Here is a 21,806-nt window from a genome sequence, read left to right as displayed (position 1 = left end):
AGAGCTAACCTGGCACCCACTGAACTGTTTCTAAACATCTGAATAGAGAGTAACATTCAACATTTCATTTCAGCCTTCACCTCTTTTTGTTTTTTGATGATGACAGAAAATTCCGTGTAGGGGATCCTTGGATTTAATTCACACCCCATTAACGTGGCACCCTCATAATCCTTGATGTAGCCAACATATTTTGCTTTTGGTACTTTAATATCTTTGGAGAAACCCTGAAAAAGAAAAAAAATAGAACTTATATTGTCATTATGCTATTTTCCTTTTACATTTTTGTTTTAACTGAAATGAATGAGGATTGAGAACCAAATTCATCATAATGTTAAAATACAAAAAATACAACAGTGAGTTACAGACCATGGTTCAGTGCTGCATAAGCCTTCTCACGGGAGGCACTTCATAAAAGAACAGTTAATTGCTAAGTAGGGCAATGGGGGAGATTGTACTCCTTTTGAATGTGTGAAGAGTAGACTGTGCCAGTTTTATACACAGAACCGTAGAACTGGCTGGAAGGAACTTGAGGAGGTCATCAGCTCAGAACAGGTCTCATCATATCTGGCTGATCAAGGCCGTGACCAGTCCTGAATATTGTAAAAGGGCAGAGATTCCACAACTGCCCTCAGCAACATTTTTCAGTATTTCACCACTCTCAGGACATAAAAGGAAAAAAAACTTTCCTTCTACCTGGTTGAGATTTTCCACTTTTCAGGTCATCTTCACTGCCTAATGCTGTAAACCTCTGAGATAAATCTGACTCCCTTTGGCTGACCATATAGCCGACACCTGTTTATCAAATCTATTTGACAGAACAGACACTGCCATCTTTCCTGAATTTAAACCTCATGCTTCAGATCAGGAGGAGCTGTAAGTGCAGGTCAGCTAAGTTTTAATCTGTCACAGGTATGCCTAGTCCTTCTTTACACTTCTTATAGAATCAGTGAATGAACTGATATTTTACTACATTTTTAGACTAGACAAATTACAGACTTATACCATATACTTCTGTTCAGATGATTCTATCAAAGTAAAATGTGTTAGAAGGCAAAACACTACCCGAGATGAGCACATTTTATAGATAAAAAATACACATGTAAAATTGCACTATACGTTTTATCCAATTCCTTTGTCATTCCTAGTTATTTAGTCAACCCTACTAGATATAAAACTTCTTACACAAAGTAATTTCTTGCATTGAACTTACTTGTTTTTTGAAGTAGCCAATAGCATATTCGTCTGCATACGTGAGAAAGTTGAGAATGTTGTGTTTGATGTGGTACTCCTTCAGATGGTTCATCAGGTGGGTCCCATAACCCTGTGTGAAACACAGCAGGAAAAAGCCATGACAAAGCCTTTGGGGACTGCACATATTAGAACCTGTGCACTCTGGGTTATTACACACTGTTTTTCAAAATGCAGTCTGTCCTTCAGATCCTGTTTAAAAGATTTTCTCTTAATTAACTGGGTGTTGCATATTCAAGAGCAAAATCTTTTGAGCCTTGTAGGGGAACCTTTGCGACCCAGCATGGAAATTGTAATTCAAGGTGCCCACCTTGGTGGGGTTTTTTTTGTTCCTCCTTTAAATTAGATATCAACCATTAAAATCATATACTTCACCCATGACAAAACTGCACACACTGTAACAATAGAGCATCCTTTCTGAGCCGTATCACTTCAAAACTACAAAGCAGTAGCAATACTGAAATTATTCCAGGGTTCTGTGAACCTGTAGCAAAACAGTCTCTGCCTCAAAGGATTTATTATCTAAGATTATCATAAGCATAAAAAGGAACAGTGAACAATTACCATAATAAGGAGCAGAAAATTGTAGAGTCCACAGTCAAATAAACAGCTACGCCTTCTGACTGCACACAGGTATGGTTTCCATTTAAATTTAGCCCCAAAGTAAACAAAAGGTTGCATTTATTCACATTGCCAAGGAAGCTATAGTCTTCCCCTTCTGCTGTGATATGAAGAAATGTAAAGTAGATAGGTAATCCCATAATAGTGTTTTGTTCCTGCAAATGTTTCAATTTTCCTATCATGCAGACTAACAGGACACTTAGAGAAACATACACCAATTCATTTTGGGTATGCTGCTCTTGAAAACTGGGAAAATTTTTACTTATGTAAAAAAGCCAGAAAAAATGCATTAGAAAACACAAATTTCTGATTTAATTTACAATTTCATAGCCCCAAATATGGCAATTGCCAGATAGGAAACTCAGGCACATACACTAAAACTTAGCATTATTTTGTAACAGGGGACCAAACTACCTAAAAACCAATTCAATTTGTATGGGAAAACAATTCCTATATTTTTTACTCCAGCCTCAAACTGAATTAAAATAGGAATTTATTTTTCCTAAGGCCTGGCAGGTCACCCATGTGTGAACTTTTTTTTTTCTCAGTTACCTGTTGACAGGGTCAGCTCACTCAGAGCAAAAAGCAGGAGGCAAATTTTCAGAAACACTCAACTGATACAGCAAAGCACCCAGAGGATAAAATAATAAATAGTGTGTTATGCAGCCCTGGGGGCAGTCTGAAGGGTCAGAATTATCTGCTCTATTATTTTGAAAGATTATTCCTAGAAAATCACAGCACACCTTTGGCAGCCTCACCTGTGTAGTGCAGTTAAGCACAACTTAGGCATATTCTGTTAGGATTTGTATTTGCAAAAACACTCTGAATGCTGACAGGTCATTGCTTAATGTAGGGAAATGCTCCTCTCTAACACCAGAGTTGAATAAAATCAAAGATAACCTGAATATTAACAGTTGTTACAGACTTTCAATCCCACTGTGTTACTCTTTTGCACCAGGGTGTACAATTTTTGCATGTTAACTGCTTGTACACCCGGAGTTAACCCTCAGCTCTTGCTTCTTGAAATTAAAATCATGAAGCTAGAGCACCATCTAAAGGCAAAACTCTGGTGAGTAGCTGGAAAAGCTGGAGGAATCTCATGTATTCATACTGCTCTATATTCTTTCAAAACAGATGCTAATTCTCACAATTCTGAGAACATGTTGTGGTATTAACTCAAAGAAGAGTGTACAGAATTGACCCTGTGCTTATTTTGAGATGAAAGACTACACCTAATTTTTTTATTAGATCTCATTTAGATTGAAGTTATGTAATGGCACAAAGTACTTGAACACATATTACTGCCCCACACAAACAATATGTATTTCAGTCAGCCACGAGATGTTACACTACACAGAGACACCGCTGCTGGGGACAGAGGCATGAAAATGCCAAGAATGGCAGACTACTGGCCACTACTGCTCTGCTGAGAAAAATTTTATTTAATTAATTAAATACAGGTAATCCTGCTATTATGATGATGATGCTAAATCTGCACATTTGACTTTGGTTTTTGTGTATTTTATTCAGAATTGCTGTATCTTTCAAAATCTATTTCTGCCTGGCAACTCAGCAGCATATTCAACATGACTAAAAGTATTAGGAACACATGCAGTGGGTGAATGGGATTCAAATCCATTTAATAAACACTTGTAATACAGAATTCTCTTTACCTTGACTTGCTCATTGGAAGTCACAGCACAGAAAACAATCTCTGTAAATCCTTGGGAGGGGAACATCCGGAAGCAGATACCACCAATAACACGACCATCTTTTATTAATGCAAGGGTTTTATGTTTCCTGGGCAGACAAAAATAACAGTCACTTTAATTCATGTACATAGTACATCAAGTGCCATTAACCTTCCCTTTTCAGAAACTTGATTCACTTCTTTCCACGATGATAATGCAATTCTGTATGCCTCCTAAGCTAGCCACTTGTATCTATAGAAGAGTTGTTACTTTAATATCATGCTTTCAATAGACCATAAGGGTGATCATTATAGAGCAAGCTCCTGGCCTTGCCAAGTACTCTGAGATACTCAGGTAATGCCCAATAAATAAAAGTTGTATTGCTTTCATGAAATCTATTGCTGATAGTTACACTGTTGCACAGTTCCCAGGATGATTTTATCCTGAGTAAATTAGAAATTAATGGAGTTACAGGAGAGCAAGTCCTTTCTAAGGGATTCATGTTTCCTTGCATGCACTCTCCATCGTTAAGCAATCAGTCTCAAATGCAGCTGATGAAGTAAGAGAGGACATTTCTTATTTCTAATCACACACTCCTCTGGGAATCAAGACCAGAATAAATATCCATTTCTGTTTCACTTATAGTGACTGCCAGGAAAGATGTAGCAAGGTGCACTCTCAACTCTTACGTCAAGGATAAGGAATTTTTATATAATCCTCAAGGTGTGAAAACAGTGCACCATCCTTTAGATTATTCAATACACAGTATCATTTAAACCATATGACCCCCTGCCAAAAAGCCCAAAAAGTAGTCATTGCCACTACTGAAGTAGATTTTATACATATTACATATTCTTTTTTTCTTGAGCATATTTTAGTACATTTTTTACTTGTGGAATGACAGCAGCAATGCAGTAGCTTGAGCTTTTGTGGTGGTTTCACCCTGGCTGGATGCCAGGTGCCCATCAAAGCTGCTCTATCACTCCTCAGCTGGACAGGGGAAACAAAACGTAATTAAAGACTGATGAGTTGAGGTAAGAGCAGGGAGAAATAACTCAACAAGTTATAAGTTCCACAGGCCGAACAGACTTCACTTGGGGAAATTAGCTGAATTTATTACCAATCAAAATCAGAGCAGGATGACAGAAAGTAAAACAAATCCTAAAACTACCTTTCCCTTCCTCCTTCCTGATTCTCTGCCTTCTCTCCCAAGCAGTGCAGGGGGGTGGGGAATGGTGTTAGGGTCAGTTCACCCCATGCTGTCTATGTCACAGTTTCCTCCTCAGGCAGAGGAGTTCTTCCCCTACTCCAGCGTGGGGTCCCTCCTGTGAGCTACAGTTCTTCAGGAACTGCAGTAGCACAGGTCCCTTTCCATAGGGACACAAGTCCTGCCAGCCAAGCTGCTCTAGCAGGTAGTGTGGGCAACTCTCTTTAGGTCACAGGATCTGCAAGGAGGCTGCTCCAGGGTGGGCTTCCCACAGGACCACAGGCTTCCTTCAGGCATCCACCTGCTCTGGCACGGGGCTCCTCACAGGCTGAGGAGGGACACGAGCCTCCCCAGGGCATTCACCATGGAAAGTCAAACTGCTGGAGCAGTTCATGAAGAACTGCAGCCTCTGGGAAGGACCCATGCTGGAGAAGTTCATGGAGAACTGTTTGTCATGGGAGGTTCCCCATCCTGGAGCAGGGAGAGAGTGTGGGAAGTCCTTCCCTGTGGAGGAAGAAGCAGCAGACACCACAATGGGAACTGACCATGGCCTCCATTCCCCATCCCCCAGCACTGCCTGGGGGAGAAGGCAGAGAATCATGAATGCGGCTGAGCTTGGGAAGAAGGGAGACATGGGGCAAAGGTATTTTAAGATGTAGTTTTTATTTTCTCATTATCCTATTCTGATTTCTAAAAAGTTAGAGGAATTTCATCAAGTTGAGTCTATTTTGCCTGTGATATTTATCAGTGAGTGATCACTCCTTGTCCTCCTATCCCAAAACTTTGTACTTTCTCTCCCCTGTCCAGCTGAGGAGGGGAGCAATGGAGCAGGTTTTGTGGGAATCTGGCATCCAGTCAATGTCAACCCACCACGGTCCCACAACAGGAAGCCACTTATCATTAATACAGCCACCAAGGTGGCACTTGGGTTCAACCCAATTAGATTGACCAGGAGTTATGAGGGCTGGAAAAGATGGCAAAAGCATAGCAGAGGCAGAGGGGCTCTCCACCCCTCCTCTGCTGCAAACAGCACCAGAGTCCCTCTGCCTCCCACGCCAGCCCCCTGTCCCAGGACGCCCACGGATACCCACGGATCAAAGACCAAGCGGGTGATGTATTCCTTCGGCATACGAGGCAGCTGATGGGAGAACACGTTCTGCAGACCAACCAGCCACATCATGATCTTCTTGTTGGGCTTCTGGTTCAGGGAGTTGCCGACCACGTGGAATTCAATCACCCCCCTGCGCTCCTCCAGCCTCGCTGCCTCGTCCCGGGCCGAGTGTGCCGAGAGGAAGTTGGTCTGTGCCACACAAATGAGGAACAACATCCCGGTTTTGAGATTTCACATCCTCTGACAGAACAGCCTTAATGAACAAACAAATAAACCCCACTCTCTTTTTCCAACAGAACTGCCAATGATTGCCTAATGTAGCTCTGCAGAAGGGGCACCATCAAATAAGCCAGATGTAAGTCTACACTACAGTCTACAAAGGCCAATCTGAATATATATTGATACAGATTAGATAACAACAACCATGGTTATGACTCAAAAAGTTCCAAAACCCCTTGAGGGATAGCACACATTCAGTTGAAGCCTATGCCACTAAGTCTTCATACTTGCTTTACTCTTAGCCAGCTCAGGCATGACTTGTGGATTTGCCTACACACACTGCAAATCACACACTTTAATGGCAGCACTGAAAAAGTCGGGTTTTTTTTCATTGTATTCGTGTTTTCCACTATCCCTGCCACTACTGTAAGAGCCTAAAAAAAAGATTTTAATTCCTTCAGAATTTACTGTTACATATCTAGCAATTGCATCTATATATCCAAGTGCAGATTAAATTAATACAGAAAATTTATTTAGCTTATTTTTTTCAAGACCATTTTACAATGCCAAAACATCTCTGTATGCACATACTGTTTACTTTTTTGAGCAAAGTTTGGCTGCTGGGTTTCCAGTCACTGCCAGCCCCAACAGCCAGGCTGGCACAGCATTTGTAATATGCAGAGCCATCAGTCACAGTACATAGTTTGAATAAGAAATGTAGGTGGTTCCAAATCTTCAGCAGTTTCTAGCTAAATCTTGGCAAATGAGCTGCTGGCAAAACATAGCCTGGCAGAGAGAACAGAAGGAGGAAAAGCCAGCCAAGGAAAAAAAAGTGCAATTCTGTGCATGGCACAATTCCGCAATTCTGTTTGTTTTTCTCTTCCAGACGAAAAAAGAGCAACTGGGGAAGACAGAGCAAATAACTGTTTGGATCAGTTTCTGCACCAGAGAGAGGTTTTAACTTTGGATCTTTCATTCTGCTGCAATTCTTGAACCCTACTTAACCTTAACAAATAACCTTTTTTAACCTTAACAATTTTTTTATTTAAAAATTAAAAAAAATAATTAATGTTAAAAAAATTAAGGTAAACTGCTGGAGCAGTTCATGAAGAACTGCAGCCTCTGGGAAGGACCCATGCTGGAGAAGTTCATGGAGAACTGTTTGTCATGGGAGGTTCCCCATCCTGGAGCAGGGAGAGAGTGTGGGAAGTCCTTCCCTGTGGAGGAAGAAGCAGCAGACACCACAAAGGGAACTGACCATGGCCTCCATTCCCCATCCCCCAGCACTGCTTGGGGGAGAAGACAGAGAATCATGAATGCGGCTGAGCTTGGGAAGAAGGGAGACATGGGGCAAAGGTATTTTAAGATGTAGTTTTTACTTTCTCATTATCCTAATCTGATCTGATTTGTAAAAATTTGTTTAAAAATTTTGCCTTTTTTAACCATTCTGTAACAAAAGCATCTTGCAGGACAACCTGAGATCTATGTTCTTACTATCAATAATTCACAAGTCTCTTTCCAATCTGTACACAACACAGGAAAAAAAAAACTGTAGGGAAAAAAAACTGTAGGAAAAAAAACCTGTAGAACTATTTTTCATGTTAATGATGTATTTCACCAGTATTTTTCCTTCACCAAATCATACTCTTTCAAAGTCTATTTTTCTTGACAGGACTCTGCTTATCACATTCCATCCATGTGGAACATTTACTAAGAACAGACCATTCACAAACAGACCATTTGCAACACCAAGCCTATATCTCACCTCTGGCCCAAGCATTGCTGCAGGATCTGTAATTGTTGACATTACTTCGTTGATTAACTCAATAGGGATATCTCCTACAACCCTTGGTCTCTTAGAGTCCTCCACAGGATAGGGTTCATTATTTTTCCTCTTTTCTCCTATGAAACAAAACTCAGACAAATTAGAAATTATCAAAATGTCACAAACTAATACTATGAAGTCTAGCACTTCTGTCATATCCTATAGTTTATATGACAAGTTTGAGATTGGGTTTTTTTTTTTTTTTTTGCTTGTTTTTTTGGTGGTTTTTTATCCCTATAGACAAAGAGAAAGAGAAATAAATGAAATCTGAAAAATTATCACTTCTCAATTTCTGCTTTGCACTGGGAAATTAGCATGAAGCAGGAAAATATACCTCTCCTTCCACTACACTTCTGTGAATTCACAGTTAAACCATTTGCTTTTTCTTTTTGCTTCAAAATCCTCTGCATGGAACCTCTGTGCAGCTGTCTTGGAAGGTCAGTGCTCAATACACAAATTGCAGTGCCTATTTCTTGATAACACAAAATTCCCCTTTTAGGAATCACTGGAACTAAGTATCCATCATATAATTCTTTCACCTCTTCTGTAAATCAAGCAGCACATACAGTCTGATGTGTCATACATATTAAAAAACCCATATAAAATTTCCAAATTAAAATATGCCAAGTTAATTATTAACTGCCCTACTGACTGCAGAGCCACATGTATCATACAGCAAAAGAAACTAGTTAAATTCATAGAAGAACATTCCACCAAGGACTAGCAGAGGTACAGTAACAGAGATCCAGCTGCCAGCTCAGGATTATCCCCCTCATTATCCTACTCATTCCCACTTCTGAGGGACAAGTTGAGAAATGACCTCATGGAAAACTGCAGTTTAGGAGCTGCCCTAAGTTTCTCTGTAGTGAATACTGAGATTTGAAATTCACTTTGGTTTTAGTTTTTCTCCTTCGTGAAGGACTCACATAAGCTTGGGATCATCTCTCTGACCTAGCAACCTCTCTTGACAGGCTCATTAATCCTGAGGTGTTTGAAAAAGGATTTATTAGAAGAATTTATGCATCCACCAACTCTTTTCCTTATGAGGCTTTTTTTTTTCCTTTGACCTAACCTCATTCAGGTTTTAAATTTAACCTAGTTGGTGTGTCTGTGTTTTTCTTCACTGCCCAAATGTATGCATTTTCAGTACCTTGAAAGATTGAAAAACCCAAATGTTATTATTAAACATTATTTAAATGAAACCTCTCCTCATGGCTTATAATAGAGGTACTCCAAGAAAAGTGTTTTTCAAAAACCTCTGACACCGCCAGACCTGTCCCCATTTTAATTTAATTTAAACAAACCAATTGGGTTTTTTTTTTTTTTGCAAATACAGCTGTGATATATGTTAGTTAAACATTACCATAGTGGAGAAAAAGGTATGTGTGTGCAAATCTTTCAGCAAAAACACCTCAAGTTTGCTAATGTAGAGTGAAGGCAAAGGTTACCATATACTGCAACTGCTGATAATATCAACAGAAGTCAAAAGGCAAGGCTCCTTCTCCCTTACCTAAGTTTGGGTCAAGGGCAGAAGAAACTTTACAAGCTGGACTCATATTCCCACTGTTGGATTGCTCCAGAGATGAAGGACTTGCACTGTATGCAACAGACCTTGCAACAGGAGGCGGACTGATAACTGCAATGACATGAAAAACAAACACAGAAAAAACCAGGCCATGGAATCCCTTCTGGTGCTGATGGAAAGACTGTCACAAAGATGGACACCCACCACCCAAAAAGTAACAGTGAACACTGTGCAACAGAGCAATGCCACCAGTTCCCAAGCAGAGACATTAAAGCTTTATCTCAGGGTATTTTTCTAAACTAAATTCTACCTAAGGAGGGGCTTCTGGATGACAGGGATTGCAAACATCAGGCTTCATTAGTTCACAGTGCTGAGCAGAAGCTAAGTAAACAAACTTCCTTAAAATACCTGCCAAGCCTGCTGGCATTTACCTTCATGAAAAAGTTTTTTGTAGGGCTCTATTGAAAAGCAAAATCTCATCATTCAGCTCCATCTGTCTAATTTACAGTGCTCTAAGACTGGTTGGACAAATCAAACTCAATAAAGGGAGAAGCTGTTCCACCAATTAAGAGAATGAAACTATTTTAAAAGGTCATAGAGTAACATCTCTCTCTCTGATATATATATATATATAAAGCCTCACATTAGTTCTAAATCATGCAGTTTTCATTTGTGTTACCCATCACTAAATGCAAATTACCTGTCTGGATTCCCAGCTGGCCAGTTCTGGAACTGGACACCATGAAATCCTGATCCCAAATGGGAGAATTCTGGCTGTACACTTCTTCTTCCAGCATAGACAGAAACCTAGGTACAAAACCAGGGAAAATATCAACTAATGGGATCATTCCAAACAGGTTCTTTTTGAAAACAAGCACTTGCAATGTTTTTAAATTAAAAATATTCACTAAGTCACTAATAAAATGCTGTTGGCCAATGCTATTAAAACAACTCCATACATGCAAAAATCACAAGCCAGAGCAGACACGAAGTATCATAATTCAGTAGAGTGCTTTCACTTACTAAACCTTTCCTCTGATTACAAGCAATAGTTATTCATTTGCAAGCGCAGAAAAAGACAGTTACAAACTACTTTTACAGAACAAAACCCCACTAATGAGAAAGCCATGAGCTGATTGATGTTATACAATGATGGCAAAATATGTCTGTTTTGATAAATCAGTATTTTGCAGATGCATTTGCTTTCTGTCTTTGATAGAACCCCAGTGTTACTAACAATGCTCTTAGGAAGATATTTTCATTCCTTTAAGTGTCCCACTGTAACTTTTAACTGCATAACTGTATTTTTAACCTTACTTTGGTACAGCTACAGAAACAGCACCATGTTAAGCCCCTCTTAGCATCATTGAATTCCACAGATCAGACTCTCCAGCACGCTCACCCTCTCAGGGCTGATACACCAATTCCCTCCCAGCAGGAAGACAGCTGCTTATCCTACATTGCACAAAAGGGGTTTTCAGACCAGGAGTTGACATGGCACATTTCTACTCTCTGGAGTCATCTACATGTATAGAAACTGTTCAGCTGAAACCAACAGGACTGTTGAGTATAACTTCCTTGAACAGGATAGGGCTTTCAAGTATCAAGTCACACTCTCACACTGTATATATAGGACAGCCATACCTAAGCAATGTGCAGAGTTTGCTGCAGTCTGTACAGCTGATAATGGCTAAAAAGTTTGTAACAGTGACCTGACCATCTGTGACAGAGCAGAAGGACAAATTCAACTTCAGCCAAAGCTCCATTTCCAGGCAGCACAGAGGCTCTGCCTTCATCCTCTGTGATACTCCTTCCTAGGTATGCACAGACACAACCCCTGGGTGCTCCCTTTGTCCAAAAGGAGACCCAGGGCAGAGGGGGGCCCTGTGCCAGTGCCAGGATCCATGCTCTGAGACACAGGTCACTCAGAACAATGCCAGAGGAAAGACAAATGCTTCAGATAAGTACAGCCCATGAAAGATTTAAAACATTATTCATACTTCCCACAGATCATCTGCAAACAGTACTTGTCTTTTTTTCCCCAGCAGAATACCAAAAGGAATTGCAGTGAATAATAATGCTTTCCAAATTACTGCAAAAGGCTTTAAAAGGCAGTGGAAACAGGGGCATATGCACACCTGCTTCCTCCACAAATCTGCTCCTTGCATCAATGGGGTGTCAAGTCCTTTCCTATGTCTGTTTCAGAGCCTCTATCCAGTCTGCCCCAAAGACAGTGTACATTTTTCACAGTGGTAAAATAAATTATTAATTATAGAAGGAGCAACAAATCCTGGCTCTACTCAGCTTTGGAAAGTTCATGTTGTTTTTCATTCCCCTGAACTCTAACTCATCTTGTGGTCCAACAGAGTAGCTTGCATAGATAGCATCAGCTCCACCAGGACTTCTGTAGGTTCAGTTCATTTGTTGTTAGGAGGGACAGGCTTTTAAAGTATGACTTGGAGAACCAACCTACCCTTGTAAAAAAAGGATGTTTTTAAAGTGATACACTATTTTAACAGAAATTCATTAAAATGAATGATCCTGTCATCATCACTACCCCTCTTTACAACAGTAAAATGTTTGAAATTAATGACTATCAAAGTTGAGCATGTTTCAATATCCCCATAGGTAATTATTGCTGTTTTATTGTGAGAGATTGTCATCAACATTCCAGTACTGGAAAAGATACCCAGTATGAAATTTATCAGTTTAGGATTCAATGATGCAGCTTTATACTGACTCCTCTCTAATAACCCCATCTCTTCTGGGGGTAGGGTGACTACTTTGTTCACTATTATAATGTTGAATTAAACTGAAATTATTTTTCAGTTTAATTCAACATTGAATTAAACATTCTGTTTTTTCAACTGAAAAAACTTTGTAGTTTTTTTAACATTCAGTTTTTTCAACTGAAAAACTTTGTACAACACTGCCTCTCCTTAATCTTCCATCACCAAAGCAGATGTGAGAATGTTTTTGGAAGTCCATTGTTTCCAAGGACTACAGAAAAAGAAAGTAATTGACCTACAATACCTGCTAAAAGGCAACCAGTACAATCACCCAGCAATATGAATAATCTTTTTTATAAAATAAATTGTCCCTAGTAAAAACAAAGCAAGCAGTTGTGTACATAAAATACACTAATGTAAGTTATGGCAGTAAAGAAAGCTGCAGTATCTAGTTGCTACTGAATAAAAAGATAAATTATTTTAAGCTGCAGGCAACTTCTCCCTTTCCACAATGAAGTTGTTGGTTAACTTTGAATGCAGGCACACTGTGGCCCCTTACTTTGGAAAATGAGTGAGGATTAGTGTTCGTTTTTCTTGAGGAAGCTTGTCTTTTTCCTGCCTGGCCTGCTCCAGCAGTTGTCGTCTCATTACAGTAAAAACAGAGCGAAGCAATGTCCTACCAAACACCTGGGTGGTTTCATACCGAGGTAGACTGTCACAAAACTGAGGGACATTGCAGTAACAAAGCCACCTGTAAAGAGGAAAAAAGCCAGATAATTATCACCATCTAACATAGGACTTAATGCAATAAAACCACTACCCACACCATTTATAATGCAGTGAGAGCTATAGGTATAAATCAGTTCCACTACAAGGTTGGACAGAGTTAGGCAGCATTTATATTGCCCAGTTTTTTACAGACATGACAACCAAGTACTTTTAAATTTCCATATATTATTTTTCTCTGCAGTCTAGTTTAAACAAAGTGCTCTTGTTCCAGACAATAATCACAGATTACAGACAATTCATGGCTATGTCAGGGATTCTCTCCACAGCTCATCCATTCAGCCTCACACATCTCCTGCCACTGACTCCAAAGATCCTCAGCACAGCCTGTTTTCCCCTCTAAACTTTTACCTTTCCCCACATAAAGGCCAAATGGGTGACAGTTTTAACTAGCTCCATCCCAATCCAACTGGATTCCTGCCCTGGTCTTCCGCCATTTGACTTCTTCCCATCATACCCTGCTTTGTTATTCTTTCATTACCAGTATGTCCATCCATAATAAACTTTGCACTAAGGAAAATTACAGCATGTCATGTTTCTTTTCTAGGAAAAGAGATTATGGTACCAAAGGGATAACTCAGGAGTACACTGCCTATGTACATCACAATATCTGTTAATTGTATAGACAAGATTTTGATATCTGTGTGTAAGTGAACAGTCATTGGAATCTGGAGCTTTAGCAGAATCAGACCACAACCACTATGAAAGCTCCAGCAATGAAAAGAAAATATTAGGAATTGGATACAAACATATTGTGCTGGATCCTGCACACATTTCCTCATCCAGACCCAAAGTACAGTCTGTCTCGAAATATTCTCCCAAACTCTTGTGCCTTAATCTTTGCAAACATGTGTTGGAAAAGACTTGTGAGATAGAGCTGTTCACAGACTTCTGCTTCCTGTTCTTGGCTGATAAAGCACAGCTCTCAAAACACAAGAATGCATGTGAAACTCTGAAACAGTTTCATTCAAATCCTCAGGTTCTCAAATGAAATTGGTGACTGCAAAAATTCAAGTGTGGCCATGGTGCCCAGCAGCACCCTGAGCAATGCCTCGGACAACACAGAGGAGAAAAGCTCACAATGATAAGTGAGATTTGATGGGAAGAGCACTTTGGGTCGTGGGGGGACCTTAGGGACTTTGGGCAGGATAGTTTGAGAAAACATAAGTGACAAAATAATTAACCACAAAAAGCCACCAACCAGAACCAAAGAGCTATTGATTCCTGAAAAGATTTAACTCCTACCATCCCTGGGTAACACCAGTTATCACAAACAAATGGAGGTCAAACACCCACCAAACATGGTTTTAAGAGCACCATGGATTATAAGTGTCCTTCATGGTGACAGGACATCTGGGTCAGACACAGCACAGCCTGCTCTGTGACCAGCCAGAGTCTCAACTCACACCAGGTTTGCTGCTGTCCTCCTTCAGGAAGAGGAGGTGTGTGAGAGGAAAGGCCACCAGGAAAGCAGCCAGAAGGTGGTGCTCACCCTGGGCCAGCAGAGATGTCCAGGGGTTCCTGAGAACAGCGTGCTGACAGAGGTTAACTACCTGCTGCCTGACCCTGCTGCAGGACCCTGAACTGCTCTCCCTGAACTGCTCACTGAAAAAGGCACTGCACTACTCCTGTGAGAAAAAGAAAATAAATAGAGACATGTCTTTTTATCCTAGCTCTTCATCCTCCAGCAACACAGTTACTCCTTTGAATTCTAACAGCTCATTAAATGGTCACAACAAGCACTACAATTTTAAGGAACCTGGAAATATCTGTTCCCCATTTAGCATTCAAGCACTTGCAAAATTAGTTTGATTTTTCAACTCCTCTGCTATTCGGTTTCAAACAGTGATGCTCTACAATGATAAATGTTATCTTCTCTCTTCTTCTTTTTTAAGTTGAATAATAAATAGGGAACTTACATGAGGCTCAAATGTTAAGACCGAGAGCACTTCACAAATACAAACCTTGCAGAGACATTGTTAAATACAAGTGTTCCAGCCTCTACTCCCCGTTCTTGGCTGATAAAGCACATCTCTCAAGACCCAAGGATGCATGTGAAACTGATATAGTCTCAGCAAAACCCTTAGGTCATCATGTTAAATCCATGGCTGCAAGAATGCACAAGGTCCATCTACGGCATAAAGATACTGGTGTACTCCTGAAGTTTGTACATGCTGTATTTGTAAGGAAGACTCCCAACAAGCAGAAGCAGCATTACCTGGTATAATTCACTTTATACCCTGCAATATCATCATTGGGTGACCTCAGTCTTCGCTGAGAAGGTGTCTCCAGGTGCCAGTAGTTAATGCGGTTCAGAAACATTTTAGCCAGTTCCACTATTGTCTGCCTTTCCTTCGAGGGTAAGTGGCTAAATTTGTACTGCACAAAATTATTCACACCCTTAAAAAGTAAGAAAATTCTGTTTAATAATTTAGTCATAAATTTTACAGAAGCATCCTCAAACATTCCTCACTTTATGTTTATCATGAACTTGCATTGCATGGGAAAGAAAAGAAATATCAGAAACCATGAACACCTTGCTCAGCTACTCATGCTGACACATGCTGACTCACAGGTACCTGTGTACACAGCAGGAGGTACATCCAGGTATTTTCAACCTGCTCTCAGCAGGTGATGGAAAGGAAAAGAAGAAGAAATTCCTTTTTTCCTTCCTTCTCAAAGTCAGTGAACAGAGAAAGCTCTGGTAGCCTTTAATCCATACATAAATCAACTATCACCCTCAAAACTCACCAGCTACTTTTCAATAATAGATTAGGGCTTATGGACTTCTACATAAGTTTATGTCTACAAACCATATTATTTCTTCAAGAAGTCTTAATACTTCACAATCATGTCTCTTCATTGCACTTTGGACACTGTCCAGTTTGAAGAAAAATCTACTGAACATGATTAAAATGGGTAACTAAAAGTGCTGCTACACATATATTTTATAAACCCCTTATAATACCGGTGCTTAGCAAATAATTTTGTTTGATTGAGTGGCTGAGCTGCCAAAAACAGAATTGAAAATATTGGTCTTTTTTAAAGCAAAAATGATCTCTAAGTAAGAAGCAACAAGAATTACCCTTTAATCTCTATGCTTTATTTTCTTAAGCAACTTGAACATTATGAAGGAATTGACAAAAAATTGCATTGTACAAAACCTTTTTAATAGTGTATTTTACGGATTAGGAGCCATGGGGGATTACATACACATTTTTTGTTTATAGTCAAACTAAAGGAGAACTTAAAGTGAAGACTTCTGAGAAATTCAGCAATAAAGTGGTTTGATCTTCCTACATGACAAGAAGTGAGAGTTGCAAAGAAATAATTACTACAAGTAACAGTCTTCACATTTAAATTACCCTGCTTAACAATAGAACATCCATTCATCCAGGGATGGGAAAACATCGAGCTCCTGTTTCATCGAGGTATGTGAGCCTCTGCATAGTCTCACTGGAGCTCATGGGCCCACTTGTCTGCCAGGAGTGCATTCTTAGGAGCTTGCTTAACCAAAAACTGAATTTGTCATATGTTCTTTATCTACTGAGAGTCACAAAAGCCTCAATTATTCTTTGGTTTCAGCTTTGGTTTTTTCTTGTGTACCCTTTGAAAGAGAAGGCTATGATCTCACTGAATTGAACTGTAACAATTTTCTTGATATACAGAAGGCAAGCCTCATTTTAATATTGGATTTCAAAACTTCAACAGCATTTTTCATCACTTGAAACAAAGAAAGATTAGAACTGCCCACATAAAAGTAGCAGTTCAAGTTAATTCTCTAAACCCACAAAAAAAGTCAGTTTCATTAAAGCCTAAGACCAATGATGAGAAAGAGAATACAAATAATGTAACTATTGTACAAACACTAAAAGGGGAACCAAGAGCAATCTCCCATAGCCCCCTATTTGGTCCTGAGCAGAGCACAGAAACATCTGCAAAGTGCTTTAAAAAATGCCACGTTTTCAAAACCAGTGCTTACATTTACAAAAAGAAAAACAAACCACAAAAAAATCTCAAAACAAACAAAGCCTTCAAGCCTCTACCAAAATAAAATTTAAAAATACGTATATAAACAACAACAACAAAAAAAACACCATACACCAACAAAACCCACATTTTGACTCTTTACCTGCTCAATGCTAGGTTTCTCAAATGGGGGACTTTCCAAAGATCCTTCTACTACAGGTTTTCCCATTTGTAAAATGCACTTCCTCAAAAGCTGTTAAAAAACACACAAATTTTTAAAAGTTAGTATATTTTCATACAGAGGGTCATTGGAAGTCACAAGGGCACAACACACTGTGAGCAGTGTTGGAATTCTCCTGGCTACATATATATACATATACATATACATACACACACACATATATATTTAGATAGATAGATAGATAGATAGATAGATAGATAGATAGATAGATAGATATAGATATATGATATATATGCTTGTTTAATCAGCTGAATTTGTAATTACTAAACTGCACTGTGAAATCACCTTCTCTGAAATGTGTACAAGAGGCTTCCCTGAGGAAATGCAGGCAGCCAAGTTACCATTCTTGTCAACTGACTCTTCCTGGTATGTCAGTGAAGGAGGCTGCATGGGGCTCAGGGTCAGTTCCTCAATCATCTAGATGGCTTTTTGGAGTAGGAATCAGTGCATTACAAGTACCAGAACATCCAGCCCACAGTTACTCAGTAGAGAATCATCCTAGAGAAAAACTGTCTCAGCAGATAAAGTCAATGCATGCCCGAGTGGCAATGAAATTGGCTTCTGTGTGAGAAAGTGAGAAATCTGAGAAGACACTCCACAAGTTCAGCTTACTTTGAACAAGTAGAAATAAACTTGTTTGGTGTCTGCATCTTCTTCTTTGTGGACACAGGTGAACAGATATTCCACATCCAATACAATCCCCAGAAGCCTGTTCATCTCTTCTTCAGACACATTCTCCAGGTGAGAAACATGAGCAGCTAAACAAAATGAAAACCCAAACTTGTAAAGGCTTGAGAGGACCCATAGCACCAACTGTACCTCAGAAGACCTCCAACTAAGCCTTAACTGTAAAGGCACTGACCCTGTAATAACCTACTTAAACAGAACACATCTTATCAGAGGTAACTGAAACCTGTGTCACATCAGAGCAGTTTGTAAAGGTTGACCAGGGGTGGCAACTTCCACAGCAGAGGAATGGCAGCTGCTTGGAATCACATCATCTGTTAACACTTAAGGCTGACTACACAAGTCCTGCTTGTGTGAATATGTTGCCACTGCATAACTAACTACATACATTTTTGTCCTAGAGCTATGCATTTGAGACAAGGTTTCTTGACTTAAGAAAATAAATCCAGAATTTCATAAATTATGTAATCCAGATGTAAGCAGCACCTTATTTCAGTAAGAATGAAAAAAAACCCAGTTCCAAAAAATGCCTTTTTGTTTTAAACTGGGCATTATTGGCTAAGTCCCTTGCTTTCATATCACGTAAGATCAAACTGTGCTTTGTGCACACTGTGTTAACAGAGATTTTGCATCCTGTACATGCTCATTTGTTCATTTCCAAGTGACAAACTCCCTTTTATCATCTCCAAAGGTAAATACAGTTCCATATCTGTAATTTTCAAAAGCCTGAGGTTGCTCCCTGTAAAACGGGACATTCATTTCAAGCTCCTTTGAACAACTGGCCCTGGGAAGAAGGAAGGCAGTGTAAAACAAAAAGTCAACTCCCAGAAAGAAGATATTTGCATTACAAAAAGCAATGATCTTAGCTGACTCCAGGCCAATGTAGACAGTATGCTTATCCTTTCCTCCGAAAGTACAAGAAAATATCCTTATGAAGAAAGAGAATAATACTTTTAATTTCGGGCATATTAGCTTTTTATATTTTAATAAATTTTATCTATATTTACTTCTTGAGATTAACATATTTTTTCAATGGAAATCTGACTCCTTAGTTGGGGAGCTAGTGAGGAGAAATAACACTTGACTTGAAAACGATCTCATTTGTTGGCCACGCAGCAAAGATGGTTTGTTTTGAGAAGTTTAGTATGATACCAAAATGTTTAAATTCAATACCTTTATTTGACTTCAAGTAAAAAGTACACTGTAATGCAGAACTTTAAAATATGACAGCAACTGTTTCCACTTAAATGAAAATTTATAATATTGTGTCTTTGGCACATGGCCATCATAAGCTTCCTTTGAGGATAAATATTCTGGGCAGAATGAAATCATTTAACTTCTGTCCTTAAGACAGGTATGAAGGGTTAATATTCCCAGCAGTCTGTCTTGATCATTTGCAAGTAATAAATATCCTTCTAGAGGAGCTTTGCATTAGAAACTGATAACCTACCAAAGAAACCTTGTCTTCAACAAATGAATAAAACATCAGCATAAGGAGCCATTTCTATGCAGTTTCCATAACAATGCTGAACCTTGACTACTTAGTGGTGTTTAAACATTTTATTTAACTAGAGAATTATTACCTATTCTGTGAATCTAAAAGTTAAGTGTATTACCAGCACGTATTTGCCAAAGGGACACCAATGTTTATACACCAGGCCAACAAACTATCTTTATTCAGATGTTCACAGCCCATTCCAAACTCTGTGGCTGTTAGTAAGCGTTCTATTAAAATTAAAGCTTTGGTACACTGACATCAAATACTGCATCACTCTTGACTAGAGTTACACAGTCCCAATCACATGCACGGCTCAGCTGGTACACCCTTCCTCAGTAGCTGTTATGCCTGAAAAGAAAATTCAAATATCACATGTATAGGTTGCTAGGGCGTGCACAGAAAAGCAAGCAGGAAGAACAAGGCTCAGTGACAGGAAGACCTGCAACTTCAGCAAAAAAAGCACTGGAGTGCACAAATTTGGAACAGTGAAAAAAGAGATTAACAAGGAATGTAGCCAGCCTATCTCAAAACACTACAACCAAGAAATACCCAAATATGCTATGTGAAGGTGCACAGCATGTGGAAACCCAGGGCACTGGGAGTATTTCTCTGTCTGCTCTGGGGTGTCCTGACCCCCAGGGAAGCACTGACTTTGACCCTCATTCATGGAGAAAGTTTCCTAGACTTCAAGATAGACTGGAATCTACAAAAGTGTGAAATAGATTGTAGAGAGTAGTGTAGGTGTATCACCTGGTGAAAAATTTAGGTTTTGGGATTTTCAGTATGTTGTGAATGGAAGCAAGATGGAGAGCACAGGGTGCTGTCCTGGGTTTCTTCTTCATGCTTCTTCTTCCTTCTTCTTCTTGGGTTTGGGTGGCATTTTGTAATTGGGCAGAAAAGTCTCCATTGCAGGGTCTGTGGGATCAGTTATTGGGTTAAAAGGCAAAATAATCTAGGTGCCAGTTCTTAATGGGATAGTTTAGTCTTAAAAGACCTTGGAACAAGAGATTGTGAGCCATTTTGTGCCTGCTAATGAAAAGCTGCCAAACTCACAGTAGTGAGACTGTTTTACTGATAAGAAATAATAAACACTTGAATCCAAACATGAACTACTGTCTCAAGGGCCTTCAATCCAGAGCCAGGGAAACCCACAACAGCAGGAACCAAAGACACTGATGGGGGAAAAAAAAAAAAGAGATTGAATGTATATATGGTGTGTTAGCACATCAATTAACTAGTTTTAAAAGTGATTCAAGACCGACAGCATTTACCAATTAAAAAATGCACCCTGCAACACAGGAGAAACAATCAAATAGAAAAGAGTCTCTGACCCTGCCACACCTGGTCTTGTGGCTGGTGGACAGTGAATTGTCCCAGCATCTAATCCAGCCAAAGTGTTAGAAAATATATCACCCAAATAAAAGAAATATTCATTAAAACAACCACATTGAGCCAAACGGTGGGGCTGAGCACCAAAAGGGTGAATATATATGTTGTACATAAGGAGGCAATAATAAACACAATCAAATAGATTTATGCACCAAAAGCTGCACTGGCTTGAAGATAAAACAACACCCCCAAAGAGAGACATCTCAAGCATTATAGTATGTAGGATTACCTCTGGATGAAATAAATAAATTCAGAAAATAAAAAAAAAAAAGAGAAAAGAAAAAGAAAAAAAGAGAAATTCTACATTTTTACATCATGTACAGCTTTAGGCAGCTCATTTCTATATTGCTACTTCAATGGCTTTCTGAGAAGAAAAAGCAGCACAGCCAATGTGAAGCCCACACACCTTGTGGTTAATCTGGTTTAAAGTTATTCAACAGAAACACACTAATTTAGAAGAGATGAATAGGAAAATTATATTGGAAAACACAGCTGAAAGACATATTTTTCCAGGAGTATGAGGAAGCACACAGCAACTCATATGAGTTATTTTAAATGAAACACCTTCCTCATTAGCTACAGTCAGAAGTCTTCTAAAAAAACCCCAGAACAGTAGACAAAAATACAGTTTCTTCATAGAATACTTTTATTCTGGTTTTACAGTTCTGGTTTTCCCTGGTTCCCTGGCTAAAGAATGATTTAATATTATTTAATAGACCAAAACCAGGCCAGCTTTTAGAAGAGCTGAGTTTTTCTACAAAATACAAAGCATCCACAAATTCTGCTGAAGAGCAGAGAACTGACAGGCACATTTTGCAAGTTTAAAAAGAAAAAGCTCTTCCTTCAAAGGCCAGGATTGAAAGGGATGGGTAACACAAGCCACCCTAATTGCACAAACAGAAGCAGCACAGAGAAGCTGTGAGATGAAAAATTGGAACTAACTTGGTTAAAGCGACTGAATTTTCTGTGATACTATGCATTTGTTACCCTTCTCCTGTAAGCAAACCCAGATACTTGGAATATCAAGAAAAAATCCTGCTGAAAAGCCTAGAAATAAATG

General features: G+C 39.3%; 1 protein-coding gene across 2 annotated transcripts in view; it reads right to left on the bottom strand.

Annotated features, from left to right (window-relative positions):
- Nucleotides 1-21,806, bottom strand: part of KAT2B (lysine acetyltransferase 2B) — a 40,616-nt gene that overhangs the window by 8,131 nt on the left and 10,679 nt on the right. The window contains exons 2-13 of one of the 2 annotated variants that reach the window (XM_059846121.1): nucleotides 20,108-20,272; nucleotides 17,785-17,930; nucleotides 17,095-17,184; nucleotides 15,181-15,362; nucleotides 12,736-12,927; nucleotides 10,148-10,254; nucleotides 9,433-9,558; nucleotides 7,863-7,999; nucleotides 5,859-6,067; nucleotides 3,543-3,669; nucleotides 1,211-1,321; nucleotides 81-224 (exon numbers count right to left, since the gene is read on the bottom strand). In XM_059846121.1, coding sequence (XP_059702104.1) covers nucleotides 81-224; nucleotides 1,211-1,321; nucleotides 3,543-3,669; nucleotides 5,859-6,067; nucleotides 7,863-7,999; nucleotides 9,433-9,558; nucleotides 10,148-10,254; nucleotides 12,736-12,927; nucleotides 15,181-15,362; nucleotides 17,095-17,184; nucleotides 17,785-17,889 — 1,530 coding nt within the window. In that variant the 5' untranslated portion in view covers nucleotides 17,890-17,930; nucleotides 20,108-20,272. The remainder of the gene's footprint in view (nucleotides 1-80; nucleotides 225-1,210; nucleotides 1,322-3,542; nucleotides 3,670-5,858; nucleotides 6,068-7,862; nucleotides 8,000-9,432; nucleotides 9,559-10,147; nucleotides 10,255-12,735; nucleotides 12,928-15,180; nucleotides 15,363-17,094; nucleotides 17,185-17,784; nucleotides 17,931-20,107; nucleotides 20,273-21,806) is intronic. The other variant, XM_059846114.1, reaches the window with a different exon arrangement.

This window comes from Haemorhous mexicanus, chromosome 1, assembly GCF_027477595.1.
Source record: "Haemorhous mexicanus isolate bHaeMex1 chromosome 1, bHaeMex1.pri, whole genome shotgun sequence".
In the NCBI taxonomy this organism is placed as follows: domain Eukaryota; kingdom Metazoa; phylum Chordata; class Aves; order Passeriformes; family Fringillidae; genus Haemorhous; species Haemorhous mexicanus.
Note: the sequence above shows the minus strand (reverse complement) of the source record. Positions and strands in the feature narration are given on the sequence as shown.